Here is an 18,896-nt window from a genome sequence, read left to right as displayed (position 1 = left end):
GGGAGGGGGGGCAGGAGCCGGCTGCCGCGGGAGCTCTGGCGGCTCCAGCTGGGAGCAGACACTCTCAGGGGGACGTTTTGATTTCAAGCCTTTCTGTCTCGTTTCCAAAGCCTGCGACGCATCTTTCCAGGCACTGAAGCTGCTCTGTGGCTGCCACCAACTCTGAAGTCATCTCTAGCTGGTCCGTTTCCCGTTTCGTTTTTGGATAGGAGAGCAGCGGCATCTCCTTGGAAACAGTATCTCTGGAACTAGTCCCTGTCAGCTCGAGCCTTCGCGTTGGCTCACGACGACCATCCATCGATCAGAACTGCCCCGAGGCTCCCCTGCAGCTGCCAGGGATGGCCGATCGATCCAGCTGTACAGGGTTTGTGCGAGCAGCCGGTAACCCGAAAGCTCTCAGCAACCAAACGCAAACACAACCAGACCTCCGCTGGGGCAGTCTCTCATTGCGTGCCGTTGCCTCCTGTACAATCCGACAGCTTTTGCAGAGCACACAGAGCAGGTTTTGAAGCATTTTTAGGTGTTTTTGAAGCATTAACGGGCAGAGAGGCCGCACACACGTTGATCTACTCAGGCTTTTAGGGCAGAGAGGCCGCACACACGTTGATCTATTCAGGCTTTTGTATCACTTCAGGTATTTTAAACTAGTTTGTATACAACAATATATTAAAACATGCCAACATTTTGTCTCCTCCTGACAGGGTTTGCGACAGCCCCCGCCTGACTCCGAAGAAGCAGAAGTAGCCGCTTTCTGCGCGCAGTGGAGACAAACCCTCCTGCGGCACAGAGCCAGGGAGTCTTGGAACCCCGCCAGGGACCAGCTGGGGCTCCGCATGACCCGGGCACGGGCTGAGCCCACCCTGGCGGCTCTGGTGCAAGAACAAGCGCCTCAGACCGAGAGTAGCCCCAAGCCTCCCAAACCCATTCCAGGAGACACGGTTATGGAGAGGCACCTGTAAAATCAGGGACTTCGGCTGGAGGGGCACCGCAGGGCTCGGCAGGAAGGATGCGGCCCGTGCCGCTCTGCTCCCGGCTCACGCTGGAGCTGCTCTCGTGGGAGGACCCGCAGTGCAGGGCCTGGAAAGGCTCCTGGGTGCTGGCCGCTCCTCCTGGGGCACGTTCCGCTCCTTTTGGCGACAGGACAGAGAGGGGAACAAAGCGATGCCACACGGTCACACGTTTCCTAAAGGCCTCTCGTGCAGGTGGCGTCTGAAGCTGAGTAATAAGATGCGATACGGAGCCCCGGAGGGCACGGGAGTTGGGGAAGAGCTTCAAGATCCCATGAAAGGGAAAGCAGAGCAGGAAATTCAGTGAAATATTCACCCAGCTTTATTACCTGGCACAGGAGGTGCTCAGAAGCTATTCCTCTCAAATCAGTGACCACGAAGCCCCCCAAGTGGGGCTACAAACCTTTATGTCCGTACACAGCATGCCCCGTCCAGCTGCGAGCAGAACGCCTCTGAGGGCAGTCAGGCTTTTTTTTTCCCCCCTTTGGCCAGCACTGATAAAGGGAAGACATTATTCTTTCAATAACGGCCAGTTGTGTGCTCTTCAGCCCCCAGGATGTGAACAGAAGGATGCAGGAACACACCTGTAGCAGCAGGTCTCTGGAGGGAGGGATCGGGGGCTCTGTAAATGCTCATCTGCGCAAGAGAGCCTCGCAGCTGGGAGCTCTTTCTCAGGCCCTGGTCTTTAGCACGCTATCAAACTGTTTTGCAACCATCATCTTTTTAGCAACCATCATGTATTCTTCTAGAAGCAGAAGAGCCAGCGCACAGGGTGGAGCTCGTACGCAAAATACAAATTGAGAGGGTAACACACTGCAAAAGCTGGAGGAAAGAACTGAAGGAGCAGCAGAGCAAGGGGCAGCATCACTGACTTTTGAAATGCAAAGCAGGAGTGTCATTAACTAGTCTCTATTTTGCAAGAATAAATTGCTTTCATTTGCAACATGAAGGATTCATGTGAGTCTTTTCATTACGGCAGAAAAATATTCAACAGGCTCCCTTAGAGATGAGAACTCTCCCTCTGGGTATTTTTATCCCTGGGCAGCACCCGCCAGACGCTGATCCGGCACTGCTCAGTCCTGGAGCGCAGGGAGCAGACAAGCTCCCAGACAAACATTTCCCTCTCTCGCAGCCCCAGGGCTTGCAGGAACGGGGAGCATTTCATCTCACTGCTGCCCTGACTGCAGACCCCGCAGAGAAATGAGACTCTTCTCCCCAGACCCCTCTCGGCCCCAGCACTCTTTTCTCCAGAGTAAAACACGAAATGCTGCAGATCACCCACCTCAGAGCTGCAGGTTTCCCGAGGCTCCAGGACCAATGATGCCAGCTGTGCCCATCACTGCTCCAGTCCCAGGCATGAGTGGCAAGCACCTGAGGGAAAGGCTGCTCCGTGCCAGCGTCCTGCCCATGCGGAAAAGACGGAAACGAGCCTCCCCTGTGAAAGACCCCATCAGTCAGCAGAGCAGACTGGGGGGCTGCAGCCCCTCCCAGCCCACCTCGGCATGGCGGGACTGTCCCCACCCCACACCCCAGCACCTTTCCCGTACCAGTTTACTCCTTGCACTGTAGCAATGAATCCCCTCCATGTTTCCAGAGAGCAGGAGCAGCGGACACACCAGAGCCTCTGGGAAGAACCAGCACAGAAGAAGAGGAGCCGAGTAGCACCCACGGAGCCTCGTGCCGCAGCTGGGGAGGCCCACGGGGAGCTGCTGGGGGCACGGCTGGAGCTGGGAAGAAGGAAGGAAGAAGGCAGTTACACCTGGAGACAACAGGCCCATTTCAAATTATGTTTCCTCCTTATTTTGCTTCTGGTATCAAAGGTTTCCCTTTATTTTTCCAGTACTTTCAAAAAACCACAGACAATCAATCACCACCACCCTACATGAAGTTGTAACTTCAGGTCAGATCTTTCCACATCTGAATGTGAAACCACATTTGGCTTCAATGCTGTCCCTTTTTCTCTTTGCTCCCCGATTAATCCATCCACTATTTCCAAACTATTTCCGTTTTTCCCTGCTGTCCAATCCTGCTGGCTTGGTTTTTCATTAAATTCTTGAACAGCCAAACTTGTCACCAAGTAGGACTCAGATTACTCCGAGATAACAACCAAGTTTCAGGTCTGTTATCTAGTTCTCAATTCTTTTGAGTGAGCACAATTCACAACATCACAAAATTGATACAGTTTACACTCTGGGAAATCAGGACGGCAAACAGAAACCATTACTGCCCTCAGCCGTGTTTTGCAGCTTCTCAGCCAAGCTCTGCCCATCAAGACCAGACACCTGTACCCTTGCCCGCTCTTCTCACAGGCACAAGAACACAAACCCTCAGCATCAGGGACAAACACTCTGCTGTGCCAGTCGCAAGCACTACTGGGGCCAACAAACAGCAACAAGGAGGAACAGTCCACCAAGGAGGAGACTTCATGCAAAGAAACATCCCAAGCGGGCGGGAACCGGGTGGCAATGGAGCAGACGGCCAATTTTTATTGTCAGTGTAGCTAGCTGGGTACGACTACATCTCCTCTGGGTAAAAAGCGCCCCAGAAGGCAAAACAAGAGAGGCTTTGAGGAGAGCTGCGCTCTTGGCACGCACCACCTTCAGCAATGAAAGAACAGCGTGACGTTTCTCATAGCCACGCTGGGAACGGCAGGAGACCAGTGACGACTCTCTCCACGCCAGCAGCGCGATCCCAGGCTCACTCTGCTGGGATTCGGCACCAGGTGGGTTTGAAAACCCTCCGCCATCTGACCATCCAGCGGCGTGGCAACTGTACTGCAAGAGGCCGAGTCAGCTCCATCCTCCAGCCACCCCACTGCTCCTTCCCCAGCGCTCAGCTCGCTGCCAGCACGCCAACATCACAGTCGTTCCCAGATTTAACTGTACCCTTTTTAATTCTTTTGTTAAAAATGTCGTAAAGACACCATGAATACAAGTACTGCAGTTACATCGATACAAAAAAAGCAATACAAATTAAGCAGCGGAATACAAAAATACATTGAAATACATGAACACCACAATGTAACTCATAGCACTAATCAGAATCGTGTATGCGTGAAAAAATTAAATAAAAACCTTTTTCTGTATTAGACAACTTAGGTATTCTCCACTTTGAACAGTAACTTTCTTCTAGTTATGTACTTCACAATTTCTTCTATATACAGCATAGAATAAAATACTTTTAAAAGATATGACATTTTTCATCCTCAATATGCGATATAGGTCTCTTTTACACTAAGAGTAGGGACTGCATGAATAAAAACTGTCAATGTCTTCCATCAACTGATCTGGAAAGGAGGAGCAACGTTTTCCTCTTACATCATTTCCGTGGGTTTGAAATCTGTTAAGTCGGTTTGGCTTGATGCGTCGGACAATCCTCGTCAAACAGCGTCTCTCACAGTCATGTACATAATATTGCTTGGGTCTATACATCATACAAACGTGGCAATCATAGCTAAATGGCGTTTAGGAAAGAGACAGCTCACACATATACAGCTCTCCGGACTTTCTTAATGAATTATTTACAATGAAAGTGCTTTTCTCAGCTCTAACACGATACGTGGGGGGATTTTCTTTCTACATGTCAATTATTAGTCTCCCTGAAATTGGAAAAGTATTCTATAGAAAATACCACAGCTTTGCAAACACTAGAGCATACTGTATAACTGCATGTGGTTCGGAGATTAGCAGCTGAAAAGTGTTGATAATTATAATTTAAAAATAAATAAAGCAAAGAGGTAAACCAGTTACAAAACAGCAGAAAACTGCAATATTCACAACAGTAAAAAGACTTAAAATCAACTGCTAACAAAAGGGTGAAGCGGTTGGATCGAAAGTCTTGAAAACATCTTTTAAGGACTTATCATCCGACTCCCCGTTGGGATCGCTCTCCTGCGTCTGGGCTACCTGTCCGGGCTGTCTGACCTGCCTCGGGTCGCTGTACTGCGGTCTGATTAACCCCGACAAAGCTTGGATAGGAAGATTATGCACCGCAGGTGCAGCGCTGGAGTGTTTAGCCTGAGATTTGCTGCTGCTATTTGCTTTATCTGAAGCAGCTTCTGCTGATCCTTCTGTATTTTTTTCCACGTTCAAGGCGGCCTTCTGCACCGATGCATCTTCCGAGAGACTGGGTTCATTCTTACCAGAATTTTTCAAAATACTTTTTTTCTGGTTCTCTCCGTTCTCTCCTGAACTAGCCGGAGCTGTGTCCGATGACGAGCTGTGATCTCGTGGATCGTACAAACTAATTCCACTCAGTATCGAGCCCGGAGTTCCCAGCCTGCCGCCGCTCGATGCTAATTTGGGCGCGTATGGAGGCAGAGCGTCGGGGTCAGGTTTAGCAGCCGCAGCTTCCGAGGGCTGCGACGAGCTGGCGGCAGATCTGGTGAGGCGGGGGTCAAACTTTGCAGGGTGGGAATCCTTTGCGACTCCGTGATGCGTATCTGCGCTCGACAGTCTGTGGAGTCTGGGATCGACGTTTTTTTGTAAGCGAGGATCTCCTAATTTGCTGGAGCTACTGGCATGGGAATCTGCAGATGGATCCAAGTAGCCGCTCCGGCCCGTTAAGTTGTTTTTTGCCTTTGCGGCTAGTCGTGGGTCAGCTGGCATGGCATTCGGATGGGGATCGTTTTTCAGGTTGCGCAGTTTATTAAGTCTCTGGTCAGCAATGAGCGGAGGAAGAGGTAAATTGATTGAAGAGACGGGGTCAGGCTTAGGCAAAGGTATCGGCAGCAAGTCTTCGGGGGCCCACACGATATGCTTAGCAAAGTTTGGTTTCATCAGGGTAACGTCCATTTTGATGTGGCTGAACTGCCGGAGCTGAGACCGGGGATCCCTTAATGTTACGCCAGGCAGAGGTTCCAATGGAATGAGAAAAGCTCGTTCTCTCAGCTCTCTTTCTGAGTCCTCTTCATCGTCATCCATCCCTTTCTGCTTGACTTTCACTCCGGCGTGTGCGTGGTGTAAATCCAGCTTCGCTCCCCCGAGGGATGAGCTGGCGTGACCACCCTCGCTGACCTTGTGCATCCTGGGATCCCGTACGAGCCGGGGGTCCAGGGACGCGGATTCCAAAGGCTTTCGGGGGTTGGACCTCGGAGAGGCCCGGAGTCTCGGGTCGGCAGCCTGAGGCCCTGCGCCTTTTTCTTTCGCCAGCCTGGGATCAGTGGGAATACCAAGCATGTGCTGCTCTGTGGAATGCTGTTGCCGGTTCCTAAAATTTTCACTTTGCTTCTTTAAGGTTTTTAGTATTGATTTAACACTGCTTCCCTCTTCCTCTTCGCTACTGGAATACCAGTTGACATTGTCATCTGAAAAAAAAAAAAAAATTATTCAAGCAAATGATCACCAGGAAATACAACACGTTTTCACACATAAAGGGTAACTTCTCAGTAAAATCAATGTGAGAAGAGCTGACATTCCGTCATCACTCCCTGCATTATAACAACCATCATCTAAAATGACAAAAATCAATTTAAATTACGAACTGGCATCACAAAAAAACTGTAGCGAGTCGAGATACTCCCAAACTCTGCTGCGTTCTCTCCACAAATCTGTCAATATTTATCTGGGGAAAAAACTTGCTTTCAAAGAATTATTTCTACCAGTACTAGTTAAAAACATTTAACATCTGGGTCTTGAAAGTGACCTTCATTGTAGGATGGTAGAAGGCAAAGTAAAACGGCACCTTACAGTGCTCTCCAAACCAGATACGTTACAAAGGTGGAATGTGCTGCCTTCCTACAATCCAAATCACAGGTTTTGGGGAGAGGTCAAGATTCAGGAAGGGAGGAAATACAGATATTTAATTTCAGATGATAAATTCTCAGCTACCATATGCAATTTCCTGGAAAGCCTCATCAACACAGCTGCGTGCTCAGGACCACATCCTGAACTTGCCTGCTCACTGAAGGAGCCCAGTGGTCTGCTCTGGCTCGGCAAAATGAGAAATGAAGACGAAACCCACCACCACCGCCACTACCTCCTGCACAGTAATGCAGGCTTCCCCAGCACTACTTCTACCCAACAGAGATGGACTTTTCAAAGTGCTAACTATATCCAAAAATTATCCACACATCTTCCTACTTTGAATTGGAATGCAGCAACTAAGCCTACACTAAAACCCTAGAACAAGCTGGGAAGAAAAGCAAGTATTTCCAGATGAAAATATTATGTGAGTTGGTACTTGTGCATCCAGAATAACTGTGAACGGCAACATGATGAAAATCCAAGTCAACAGATCTGTTCCAGGCTAACACATGGTCACTAAGTACGTTTAGAACTCTAACAAAATTATCCTTACCTTCGTCTTTGCTCATTGCCCTCTGACCCTGGCTGCTGACAGAGTCTCCATCTCTTTGATGCTTTTGACTAAGTCTGACATAAAGGGCTTTCTGCATCGCCGGAAGAAAATCTGGTACGTTGATGCCTGCTTTATGGCCCATGTGACTGCTCATGCAGTCCGACTCGCCTCCACCTTGATGCGACTCTTGGGCCATGAGGTGAGCCTGGTGATCTGTAAATTCTCCATGCCATGTGCCATCTGCAGTACAAAAAAACCAAAAACAGTCAGCAGCTATCCTGTACAAGCTTTTACAGCAGAGGAGACACAACATAAAACACCATCAAGCAAATCTAAAGGGACTTATACGACACGACTGGAAAGCAGCAGCTGACAAAGCCGATACACTGAAGATATTCCAAGAGGTTTGGCTCTCTATCCAAAATTCTTTCAGCTGCTCAGCTTTGGAGCCCTGATGTTTTAATACCGCACAACAGCAAAGCGCCACATTGAGGAAGAACAATTTTTAAATGTCTTTACCACGAGGAACAACAGTTTTTAAATGTCCTTACCACCAGAGTTATTAGCTGGCTGGAAGTTATGCACGGCTTGATGAGAATAGTAATTGTCATAGAAATCAGTGGGGTTCTGAATAGGCTCGTAATTCATATTGGGCTGCCGATCGCCAGGCATCTGCTGGTACTGCTGCCCCGGAGGACAGTGGTTCTCTCTTGGCATATTCATCATATGTCCTTGAACTCCTGGTGCGTTGTAAGAGCCACCCAGACCCGGTGGCGTGAGAGGGGGCCCACCCTGCTGTCCTTGCATAGGCATACCGCTCTGGTTCTGCGGCCCCATGAAGCCTGGCGGCACGCCCTGCATAGGAGGGCTCTGTGGCATCCCGGGGCCCTGAGGCCCCCCGCACGGGTGATGGCCAGGGGAGCCCGGGTGCATTGGCGGCCCATTATGTCCTTGCGACATGCCGGGTCCTGGCCCTGGACTTGACCCTGGATTATACATATGCTGAGAATGCGGGTCGTTTCCCTGGAACGGCGGTCGCGGGGGTGATCCGCTGTTATAGAAAGTCGGTGGCCTGTAGGCAAAAAGAAAATTAGTGAATCCAATTTTGTACCTACAAAGATCGTTGGCTTCTGTCAAGAAAAAGCTAACTGTATAAAAAAGATTTCAGAAGAGAATGAACTTTGCTCAACCTGCAAATGGAGACAGGCAAGGCAGGCACAGAGCCAAAACAAGAGCCAAGGGAGGGACCTTCTGGAAGGTCAAGGCTCAGTGAGCTGTCTGCTGTGGGAAGCATTAAATCAGTAAATAATTGATAGCCAGTATTTGACAGCTCATTTAACTTAGCAATATACTCAGAATACTTCTGACAGAAACTAAGAGCATTGTTTAAATATTTTCGCAGCCATGTTTTAAGGAGAATTCTACACAAAATTCTAAAACCTACTTTTTTCCAATTTTGTGTGCTAAATCCACGGTAGGCTTCACAACTATCTCAAAGAGAGATGGGATTTTCTTATAGTCTCCTGAAGGATCTTGATAATTCTCCATGTCAGACTCGGAAAATGCATATTGTTCTGGTGGGGTTGGCAGCAGCCCAACACCCGGCGGTGGCTTAGGGAGAGGAACTATGCCACGCTTTCGGAGTTCCTCCAGTTCTTTCTCATCTTCATTCTGTGGTTCCTCCTCATTATTCAAAACCTAGGACAAAGCAATGTAGCAAACACTTCATAAATTTTGCAGTATGTGCATCTCAATTTAGTCTCGCACCTTCCATTTAAATATAATGACCTGTTACAATCCTATCACATATTGACATCAAACTCAGGGGAATTATACATCTGCTGTTACTTGTTTTGCCGATTCACAGCCAGGAAGAAGGAAAACCACTTCTGTAGCCAGGAAGGGACAACTTCACACAAATCCATTTCCTTTGAACAGTAATTTAAAGTGACAGAAGCTGAAGGACTTAGTTCTAAGATTTGTAATGCTTTTTGTGTTAAATTCACGTCGCTTTTCTGTAAAGGCCTGTTGTGTAGTAACTGGAGAGAGACACCAATGGCCTACTTAAACCAAAGGTCAGGATTTCATGAATCATTCAGGGGAGGCACCTCATTCCTCTCTCCACCCAGAGTGCAGAAGTCAGATGGTATCTAACTCCCAGGCAGCTAAAGGTAGACAATGTCAAAGCCACACGTCTCGTTACTGAGTACGTGAAGATCTCCACAGAAAGGGACACAAAAGAGCTCATGGGCAGAAACCCGAGTTGTGAAAATACACGAGTCTGACATGGCTAAAAAATACCTGAATAACGGACAGCAAGGGGAATTCCTGGCACTGAACCTGGTCACAGAAGAGCAGCAGGGAAGTTTAACATCGTCAGTGTTTAGCATCTCGCTCCCCAAGAATCCCTCCGAAATCTCTAGGAACCTCCCCCCTGTTCCTTCTAGCACCAAACCTTGTGCTTACAGACTACAAATCACTCACCTTATCCAACAGCTCTTTTGTTTCTGCCGTCAGGGGAGCGTGAGAAAACTTGCACTTATCTCCTTGATAGCATTTTGCTCCTGTGTGGTAGAACTTGCAAGGGAATTCATGTAAGCAGCGTGTTAAGGAATCCCAGCAAAGGCTGATTTCTAGTTTGTGCTGTTTGGCGAGTTCATGAAATCCAGCTGTCAACTACCCTTCAATTCTTCACCAGTACTTCATCTTTCCAAAGCAGTACCTTAAGAATTTTGAAAGCTAATAACCAACTTACCTCCTAGCTCCTTTTAACTTTCTCCTAATAATTACATACTGTGGCCTCAGCGTTACTTTTGACTTGATTCTAGAACTGTGATCAAAAGGTGAAGGTCTCAATTCCAGCATAAAACACAAGTCCTTTACCACAAACAAGAACAGATCAGGGTTTTAAAAGTATGTGGACAAACGCATCTAACTTCAAAGGTTTTTATCTTTTAAAATATTAAAAATCCTTAAAAACAAAACCAAACCAGCAATTTTTATATGTATTCTCTCCTCCTGAGTATTTGAGCAGAAAAAGAATTTTCTTGTAGCTACCCTTAAAAATCACTCACATCAATTAAGAGTAAACAGAAACTTTCAGGTTAATTCAGAAGGGTTTTTTAAAGGATATTGTGCAAATAAATGCAGTTCTCTCCTTTGGTGCAGTAACCCTGTATGTAGAACTTGCAGATTTCCTTCTTCTTTTCAATCTCTGCATCATGATCAAATTTACACTGCTCTCCCTATAAATTAAAAAAGAAAAAACATTATTGATCTGAAATGCTGAGTAATTCCATTTCGTATTTAAAGAAAAACATCCTCCTTAGCTGAATTTATATTTTTTTATCTTTACTAACACAGAATTGCATTATAAGCATGTCCCTAAAAGCTGTGAATTTGGTTGGACATTGAGAAACAATTCCTGAATCAGGATTGAAAAGAATATATGCAGTGGAAGACAAGCTGGTCTTACAGTTCCAGTTCTCTTCTCTGCCTCCACCAAACAGGTCACATTCAAAAGGCATTTAAACAAATACTTTACTGAAATTGTTTTCCACATAAACAATTATGCACTTGATCAGAAAAGCTGATTGTGTTTCAAGGGTGTGTGGGAGAACTTTAAAAAGTCCAAAAGAGAGTCCAAACAATACCAAGTTTATATCAGCCATATCACGCTATACATTAGGATTACTTTGCTGGAGAGTTTTTTGCATTTTTTTTTATTTTTTTCATGAAAAATACACTGAAGTGCTCTTTCAGCCACTTGTTTGAAAACTGAAGGTGGCAGCAAATCCTCATCTTACTGAGCACGGCATACTGAAATACAGAAAGGCAGCAACACAGGCATTGCTTTCAATGCCCCCGGTTGGGGAAAAAACTGATATACACTCATTGTCACCCTTCCTTTCACCGTTTGAAAAAGAAACGGAAACAGTTCTATCTCTAAATACACAGTGGAACCAAAGAGAAATGACGCACTCACTTACTGGAGAAGCATGCGGTTTTTCTTAAGTGTTTTATAACTGACTGAACTAGTCTGACATCAGAGGGTTCAACTCCACAGCAGCATAAGCTTCAAAAGGAAGCAAAAGCATTTTTTTTATGTAATAAGAGACTCTCTTGCTAGGGCTTTTGCTTGACAGCTGACTGCTCTGAATAGCATGCTCTTCTTTCTGCTGCCTTCCACTCGCTGGCTGAAGGAAGATGACTTCAGTTCTTTGGCAGGGAAACTATTACTACAACCCCACTTTTTACTTTAGAGAGAGAAATAATTCAGCATAATTAAGCAACTCCTTCAATGTTCCAAAATTAGCACATAACAGAGAAATAATCTAACACATTCAGCAATCATTGCCTATGTACAGATTCCATACGTGGAAGATTTGATGTATATTTACGTGTGACACACTGTCAGTGTAAGTTTACGATACTATCAGAGATGTTTTCACTGTATATACTAATAAGCAAACACAATAATTTTTAATACAATTTGTTGTAATTCAAAACGTGTAAAAGAAGGGGATTTTTTTCCACAAGTATTTCTGTTTGCATTATCTATAGATACTCAAAACAACAGAAAACAAAACGCTGAGTTTCAACATAGGCGTTTTCTTTGCATCAGGTCAAGTTAAAAAGAATGGAGCATCTTCTCCCCACACAGGGCATAATTACCTTAATACACCTCCCTTCGAGAAAATATTTACAGATCTGTTTGCCTTTGTGTTCCACTGTATGCTGATTTATGAACTCCTGACTCATATTCACCCATTTCTTCACTGGTTTGCCATCCTGTAAGACAAATGAACATCCTACTGATGCTTACTTATTAAATGCAGTTGCAAAAATACTAGAGCATACTCGGTGCACTAGTCACCCCAAAATGTGGTTAACTATACCATATAATCATTCTCACACGGTTCTTAACTCCACATTATCTATCTTCTTTATTCTCCCTTTTTTCTCCCATGAGAAGAAAAGCAACCTGTCTGCTTACACCATGAGGCAAAGCAGAGAGGAAGCACAATTCCACAATAATTTTCCCATTTTCACAAAAATGAGCAGGGATCTGACTGCCGAGCAGGAACCCCTGAAAGGGAATGGATGTGGTTCTTATATTGTGAGCACACACCATCAGCAGCACATCAAGTGCTGGCGTCATCTTCCTCGGCCAATGAAGCAATGTCACCAAACATTAACATTATGAATGATTTGCAGATTTTGTTGACATTGAGAAGCCGAAACCTTTGAGCTGTAAATGCCACTCCTGGAACAGTCAAGATCCATTTTCTACTCTGAACACATCAAATCCAGAGAAACCTCCGCCACTCCAGACAGCTTTGAATCTAACACTTGATCCTCTTCAAGGTTAACGCAAATATCACAGAAACACGACGTTCCAAGTCTCTCTGGGAGCACTGCAAACCAGCAACCGTCCCATACCACAAAGCACTTGGTACAACAGCCCAAGGAGTCTGAAACGCTCCCACTGCGTCCCCGAGAATCCCAGCGACGTCGCGGTGGGACTCAAAAGTCTCGGCATTTACCCCACCACACCACACAGCCCCGCCTCTGGGTCGCAGAATTCATTATTTCGCTGCAGCCAGGAGCCCAGCTATTTGTTTTCCGCCTCCCAGCCCTGCTGGGACCTGCCTGCAGGAAGGTGCCATAAACGAGGCATTGCCCTAACAGATGACACTGCTGCCCTTCTCCCTACCGCATGCAGGGCAGGGAAAGGATCATCCGATCTGGAGCACCCAGGAGCCCCAGAGAGCTAGGCCAGCTGGAGAACACGGGAGAAATTAGCACGGGTGAACTACACATCGCTGCACTAGCCAGGAGCCAGCCGTGGGAGGAGGGAGGAGAAGCACAGCCATTTCACTTGGCTTAAATAATGTTTTTTAGCCATGGAGGGATTTGATCCATTAATCATCAATTGTGTATTGCTTTTCATTTAAATGAAGATTAGAGTGAGAAGATGACAAATACCATGGCAACAATGAACACTGTTTTCTCTAATTCCTCTGCACAGAATTACTCCATGAAAACCAAGGTCAGATATATTTCCATTTCCACAGTCACAGCTATGGAAAGATATGGAGAATTATTCATGATTCAGATAAAATTGGCAAAAGCTGTGAAGGTGTCTGTTTTCTTTGCTGAAAAACCTGAGGTGAACTGGTAGTAGCAAAACAACTTATTTCAGATACAGTTAACACTGAAGTTCATGCACTGTTCAAAACCAAAGCGCACAAACCACCTTCTGCTAGTTTTTCCTATTTCCAAGAAAAACAAGAAAGTTACGGATTAGCTGAAGTTATCAGTTATACTTTGTACAAGTGTTGGGAAATTCTAGCAATTTTCTAGATAAGCAAAAGAAGTTTAAAGACAGGTATTTTTAAATACTCTTCTGTTAAAGCATTCAGCCGTTTGAAACAACTACATTAGGAATTCCACTCTGATTCCACGTACCTCATGAAAGCCATCGGATCCTTTATTGCCCCCTCTGCCCCTTCCACGATCTTTACGCTTCAATTTCTTTTGCATTCCACGCCCTCGACCAACATTGTAATTGTTACCTCTTTGAGAAATACCTGAAAAACAGCAACGACCTCTTTAAGTGACCTCAGAAAATAAAGAAAAAGGGTTACCTAGTGACACGGAGCACAGACAAAGCTAACAAACCGAACATCTACCTTCCTGCAGTCTGAATTCCTAAATACCGTCTTGAATCACGAGTTGGCAAGTCCAGCTACACCAGCCAATTGTAATTCTGTGCGACTGCCCTGCTCTTTGAAAAGCTCTTCAGATCAATAGCAGGCTGACAAACTGAACGTAAAATTCATCTTGTGCAAAGCAGCCTCTCACAATTAGAGGTGCAGACATGTTCTTTCTGAACGCAGAACTAAGCAGCAGAATTAACACCAGGTCTCTGTGCTTGTTTCATTGTCACAACACACAAGAAACCTGGGATCATAACCGAATAAATATGACAGAACAGCTTTGAATATAAAAATGTTTAGTGGTAACTGCTTGAAAGCCTCAAGAGGGCAATCATCCAGCTACCAGCACACCAGGAGTCATGGTCTCAACTCAAAACACTGAGACAGAATATCTGCTTACTCATCAATTTAAAAGCAAAGAAAACCCATGAGAAAGTTCCGCGGACATCACACCCGCTCCAGGTGGCAGCCACCCCCAGACAGCAAGGCTGACTCCAGTGAGAACGCCTTGACTTCATCTCAGATGGCTTCCAGACAGAGATTTGGAAGCAGTATTACCAAGCAGTATATGAAAAGCCAGTTTTGTCTCACCTAAAAAGATTTTGCCAACCTTTTGCCAGTTTATCTTATTGTGAACCAAACCAGAACGTAATAAAACCTCACTGTAGTAAACGGAAGACAGCTTACTACCTCTGTGTAACACACAGTGTCTTCCTGAGAGCTGCCAAGGTATTTGTACTGTCATACAACACCCTGCTCCAGTTTGCCTGGGAAACAAACTATTAGCCGTGATTAAAGGGAGAAAAGTTTGCAAAGGGAATTGAGTGTTTCTGAAATGAGAACTTGATCTGATAGAAAAAGGGATTAGAATGGTAAGGAAACGATTGGACACCAAATGAAAGGTGCAAACAAGAATGCTTGCGTAACTGGGCTTATGTAAGTAAGGCACGACATAAGGGCAGCAGGACGCTTTCAGGGGTACGTTGCTTCAGAGGAATACTCTTTCCACCAGGATTTGTATCAGCCCAGCTTTGAATGCAAGAAAAGTTGTGAAAAGAAAAACAAAAGGATGCCAGCATACTTGTGAGCTGTATTGGTAAAAGTATTCAGGCACCTATCAAAATTTATAGCTACTTTTTTTTTGGCCTAATTAGGTTTTGGAATTCCCATATTTACATTCTGCCCTCCCCCAGTCAAGTCCCATCTCAGACTTTTACAAACTGCACCAGAAGTCACTTCACAGCCCTGTGATTTCTTACTGAAGCAGTCACACAACAAAGACCTGGGCTGTTTAACGGGGTTTTATACACATCAGTGTGGCCACACGATATTACTCCTTCCTGAGAAGCAAGCAGCGTTACCCCTTACTGACGGGAGACCGTAAGCTCATAGGAAAGCCACGGCTGGCAGCTTTCTTCATTCAACTCTCAAGACAAACATCCTGACATGATGCATGACACAACTGCAGCACTACTACAGTTCATGATTCAAATCATCTTACCTTTCTGGATCCCTTTCATCCCCTGTTTTTTCACTGGCTCTTTTGGGTACGGAGGTCCTAAATCACTACTGGAAGTCTCTTTCGCTTGCCTGTATTGTTTAAGCTGATCAGCAAAATCTTCATCCTTTTCTTCCTCGTTATAATTACCAAAGTTTTCATCACTGTAATGACTGTAGTCGTCATAGTCCTTACTTTTTACATTTTTTTTATGTTGCATTTTCTGCGAACTCATGTAATTTCCCGATACGTGTCCGTGCTGTATGAAAGGAATTGCATTGGTTAGAAGCAACTCGATATTGCAAAGAAACACCCCTCCAAACTGCTCTACCAAACCAGTTCTTTTCAGACTGTTTTATTGTCATGCTGTCTACCAGATTGCACAAACAACCATCAACAACACACTGTGAAAACCAGTTATTCAGTAAAAATCACTACTTCTGATTCTGAATGCATCAAAATTGGAAAAAAGATTAAAAAAGAACAGCATCAGCATCTATACTCCAGAAAACTTGTCAGTGAGGTTGACAAAGCACTTCAACATACTCAGTTCTAAGTGGTTTAAGTGCTACTTAGCTGAACTATGATTAAAATAATTTTTTTCCCTTCATGATCGCCAATCCTGACGATCTGGGACACAGATGATGTAATCTGTCCCGTCTCTGTCAGGATGAAATACTGCTTATGGCCACTCCAAAGCCAGCACTGTCCCTTCTCCCATTTCTGCAGAGAAGGATCTTCAGCCTGTTAATAAATTAGGCTGGCTTAGGGGTTTCTGGAATGGTTTCAAGCTAAAAGGAAAAGTCTTCTCTCCTCTGAAGTGCTGGAGTTTCATCAAGCCTCTAGCTGCTCTGTCTCAGCTTTGGAGAATGCATTCTGGTTCTCCCAGTGCTCTCAGGACGGCTATCGAGCTGCACGGACTGACAAAAGCCGCGACAAAGTGAACTATCAGAAATCAGAATCAACTCTAGATATGTAAAGGTGGCTTTCCCAGAGCTGCTTCCTCTTAGTACAGTCTAAATCCAATGCAAGCAATAATAAAGATACCTTAATTGTTGCCTGATGGAGGAAAAAATAGTATCAGGCTTGTTTACACCACCTACTGTCATGCCACAGATAATGCTTTACATTTGCAAATCTACCCAAGGAGATGAGAATGAGACATGTTTCCAGAAATCTGTGAGAATGGGCGCTGTGATCAAGTCAGCCTTCAAAAACCGCATCATTTACATTTGCATTTTTAAAGTTACACCTAAATAAAGACATGAGAAATTAGTTTTAAAAAAATACTACCTGACTGAACGAAGAATCGTAATCTCTGTAGGAAGAGCTGCTACTCTTTTTATGTGGTCGTTCTGTGCGCTCAATATCAGAGTCATGGCTGTAGTCTGAACTGTCATCGCTGGAAGGGGAGTTATGCTGAAAAAGAGGAAAACAGTGGTCTCAGACACTGTCAATATAATTCCCTGTCTAACCGGGCTGCTGGATATGGACTTAAAGGAAGCATTAGCCCAATAAATAATTTTCTGTAGTCTCCCAAAGCTCTGCTGCTGGGGGAAGCTAAAGTAAGCACACTCTTTGATGACCCACTCTCTTTATCAGAGAAAGAGATCTTGTCCGATGAGGCTTCCGAACATCAACACTGAGGGCCGTGTGGTTTCTCTGGGTAATACCAGCTTCCTGCGGGTCTGCCTGAGCCCTGCCTCTTTGTGACACAGCAGGGGCACCCCTGGAAGGCTAACAAGTCTGGGAGATGGCTAGGTGTGTGCATACCACCATGGAAATGATGAGTGGCTTAGCATTTTCTGCTGGGAGAAAAGCCAGCGTCACTGCATTCCAAGTGTTTTACTTAAGACATACTGTTTTGCAGAAAAATTAAAGGGGAAACCACACCATAATATTATATTTCTGTGATTTTTAGAAAAGGACATCAGGTTTAATTTTCTAGGTTAAAATTTTGTGAATCTCTTGCATTTATTTAAGTTGATTAAAATATATATTAGACACATTATCTTAATGAATTTGACCAAAGGATTCACTTAACAAGCATGAAGTATTTTCCTCCCATAAATATGATAATTAGCACAAAAAGTGAAATGGATACATTTAGATTTTGCCTCTTATCCTAAAAAAGTCTCCAATCCCTATAGTTCAGCTAGCATCACTGTTGTCACGGCCAGTGCTTAACTGGCACTGCTCCTTAAGATTGAAACAATTTACGAAGGTGGTTTAACACTTCAACGTCAGAACTATCCCAGCCACCGACAATGGCAGAGTAAACTGCTCGTAGACGTCAGTGCTTTGTAAACTGCTACTGAAATATTGAATATTGAAATCCATAAGCATCCGATGAAGATATGTATCACAAATAAGAAGTTACAGCTGCGTCTGATTTTGTACTTCTTTTAAATATAAACAGATAAAACCCAAGGTCATGAAAAGGCATTTAGGCAAAGCTAACAAGCAAGTTTTCAAACTCATTTGAAATGTGCTATGGCTGGGTTATTTAATGACTTGTCTCTCACCTATCACTGAAATGTGTGAATATACACTTCCAGCCTACTTAAACAAATTCCTTAATATTGAAGTGCATCGGTAAGATAGAAATCCCAGAACTTGCCCTCAGAGACCAAAGACTGCCTAAATAGTAATAAAACCATTTTAGATTTCTTCTCTAAATCCCTGGATTCTTGTCTCAACCTGGAAACCTGAAATTAAAAGCAGCACCTGGAATATTTTGGTTTGCATTTCCTAACCTTATGCTTATCCCGTCTTCTCCTTTTTGATTTTTTCTTTTCTTTCTCTTTTTTGCGTTTCTTCCGTGATTTTCTATGTCCTTTGTCATTCTTCTGTTTATCATCACCTTTTGAACTATGTTCTTTCACATCTTCATATGCTGCATCATCTATTTCACCATCTTCTAGCTCTCCATCTTCTCTGTAGGAGGAAGAATATCAATACAATAAAACAACATGTTACTATCCATCTCATCTGTCCAACAGCACAGTAAAAACAAACACACACGGTATTTCTTTCCACCAGTTAGGTTTTTATACATATGCATATACTTTTAAATACATGTAACGCCCCAAGGATTTTACAATTTTTTTCATAGTTGAAGAAAAATGGAATGCAAGCCATTCAATGGCCTTGAACCGTCCTGCAAAACTAAAAAGTTTTAAAGCTATGTATTTTCTTTACTTCTCAGAACAAAGGCCTTCTCTTCTTATATGTTTTTCTCCAACCTATACAAAAAAAACCCTGCTTCAATATAAAGCACTCCATTGCCCTTAAAAACATTTTGAACTGAAGAGGCAGTTTAACCCTTTCTAGAAATACTTCTACTACAATTACGTGCCGTTGTGTTGCTGT

At 44.5% G+C, this 18,896-nt stretch overlaps 1 protein-coding gene across 1 annotated transcript; it reads right to left on the bottom strand.

Annotated features, from left to right (window-relative positions):
- Window positions 1-3,885: 3,885 nt before the first annotated feature.
- ZC3H6 (zinc finger CCCH-type containing 6) lies at window positions 3,886-18,461 on the bottom strand (the record flags this gene model as incomplete). The annotated part of the gene is made up of 11 exons (XM_010083608.1): window positions 3,886-6,312; window positions 7,305-7,544; window positions 7,856-8,376; window positions 8,749-9,002; window positions 9,789-9,898; window positions 10,438-10,549; window positions 11,979-12,095; window positions 13,776-13,897; window positions 15,528-15,783; window positions 16,818-16,943; window positions 18,281-18,461. Coding segments are annotated over 11 exons (3,541 nt in total), but the record flags the coding sequence as incomplete, so codon positions are not given.
- Between the last annotated feature and the right edge of the window lie 435 nt (window positions 18,462-18,896).

Source organism: Pterocles gutturalis, unplaced genomic scaffold, assembly GCF_000699245.1.
Source record: "Pterocles gutturalis isolate BGI_N339 unplaced genomic scaffold, ASM69924v1 scaffold1980, whole genome shotgun sequence".
Classification (NCBI taxonomy): domain Eukaryota; kingdom Metazoa; phylum Chordata; class Aves; order Pterocliformes; family Pteroclidae; genus Pterocles; species Pterocles gutturalis.
This window is presented reverse-complemented; position numbering and strand designations above follow the sequence as displayed.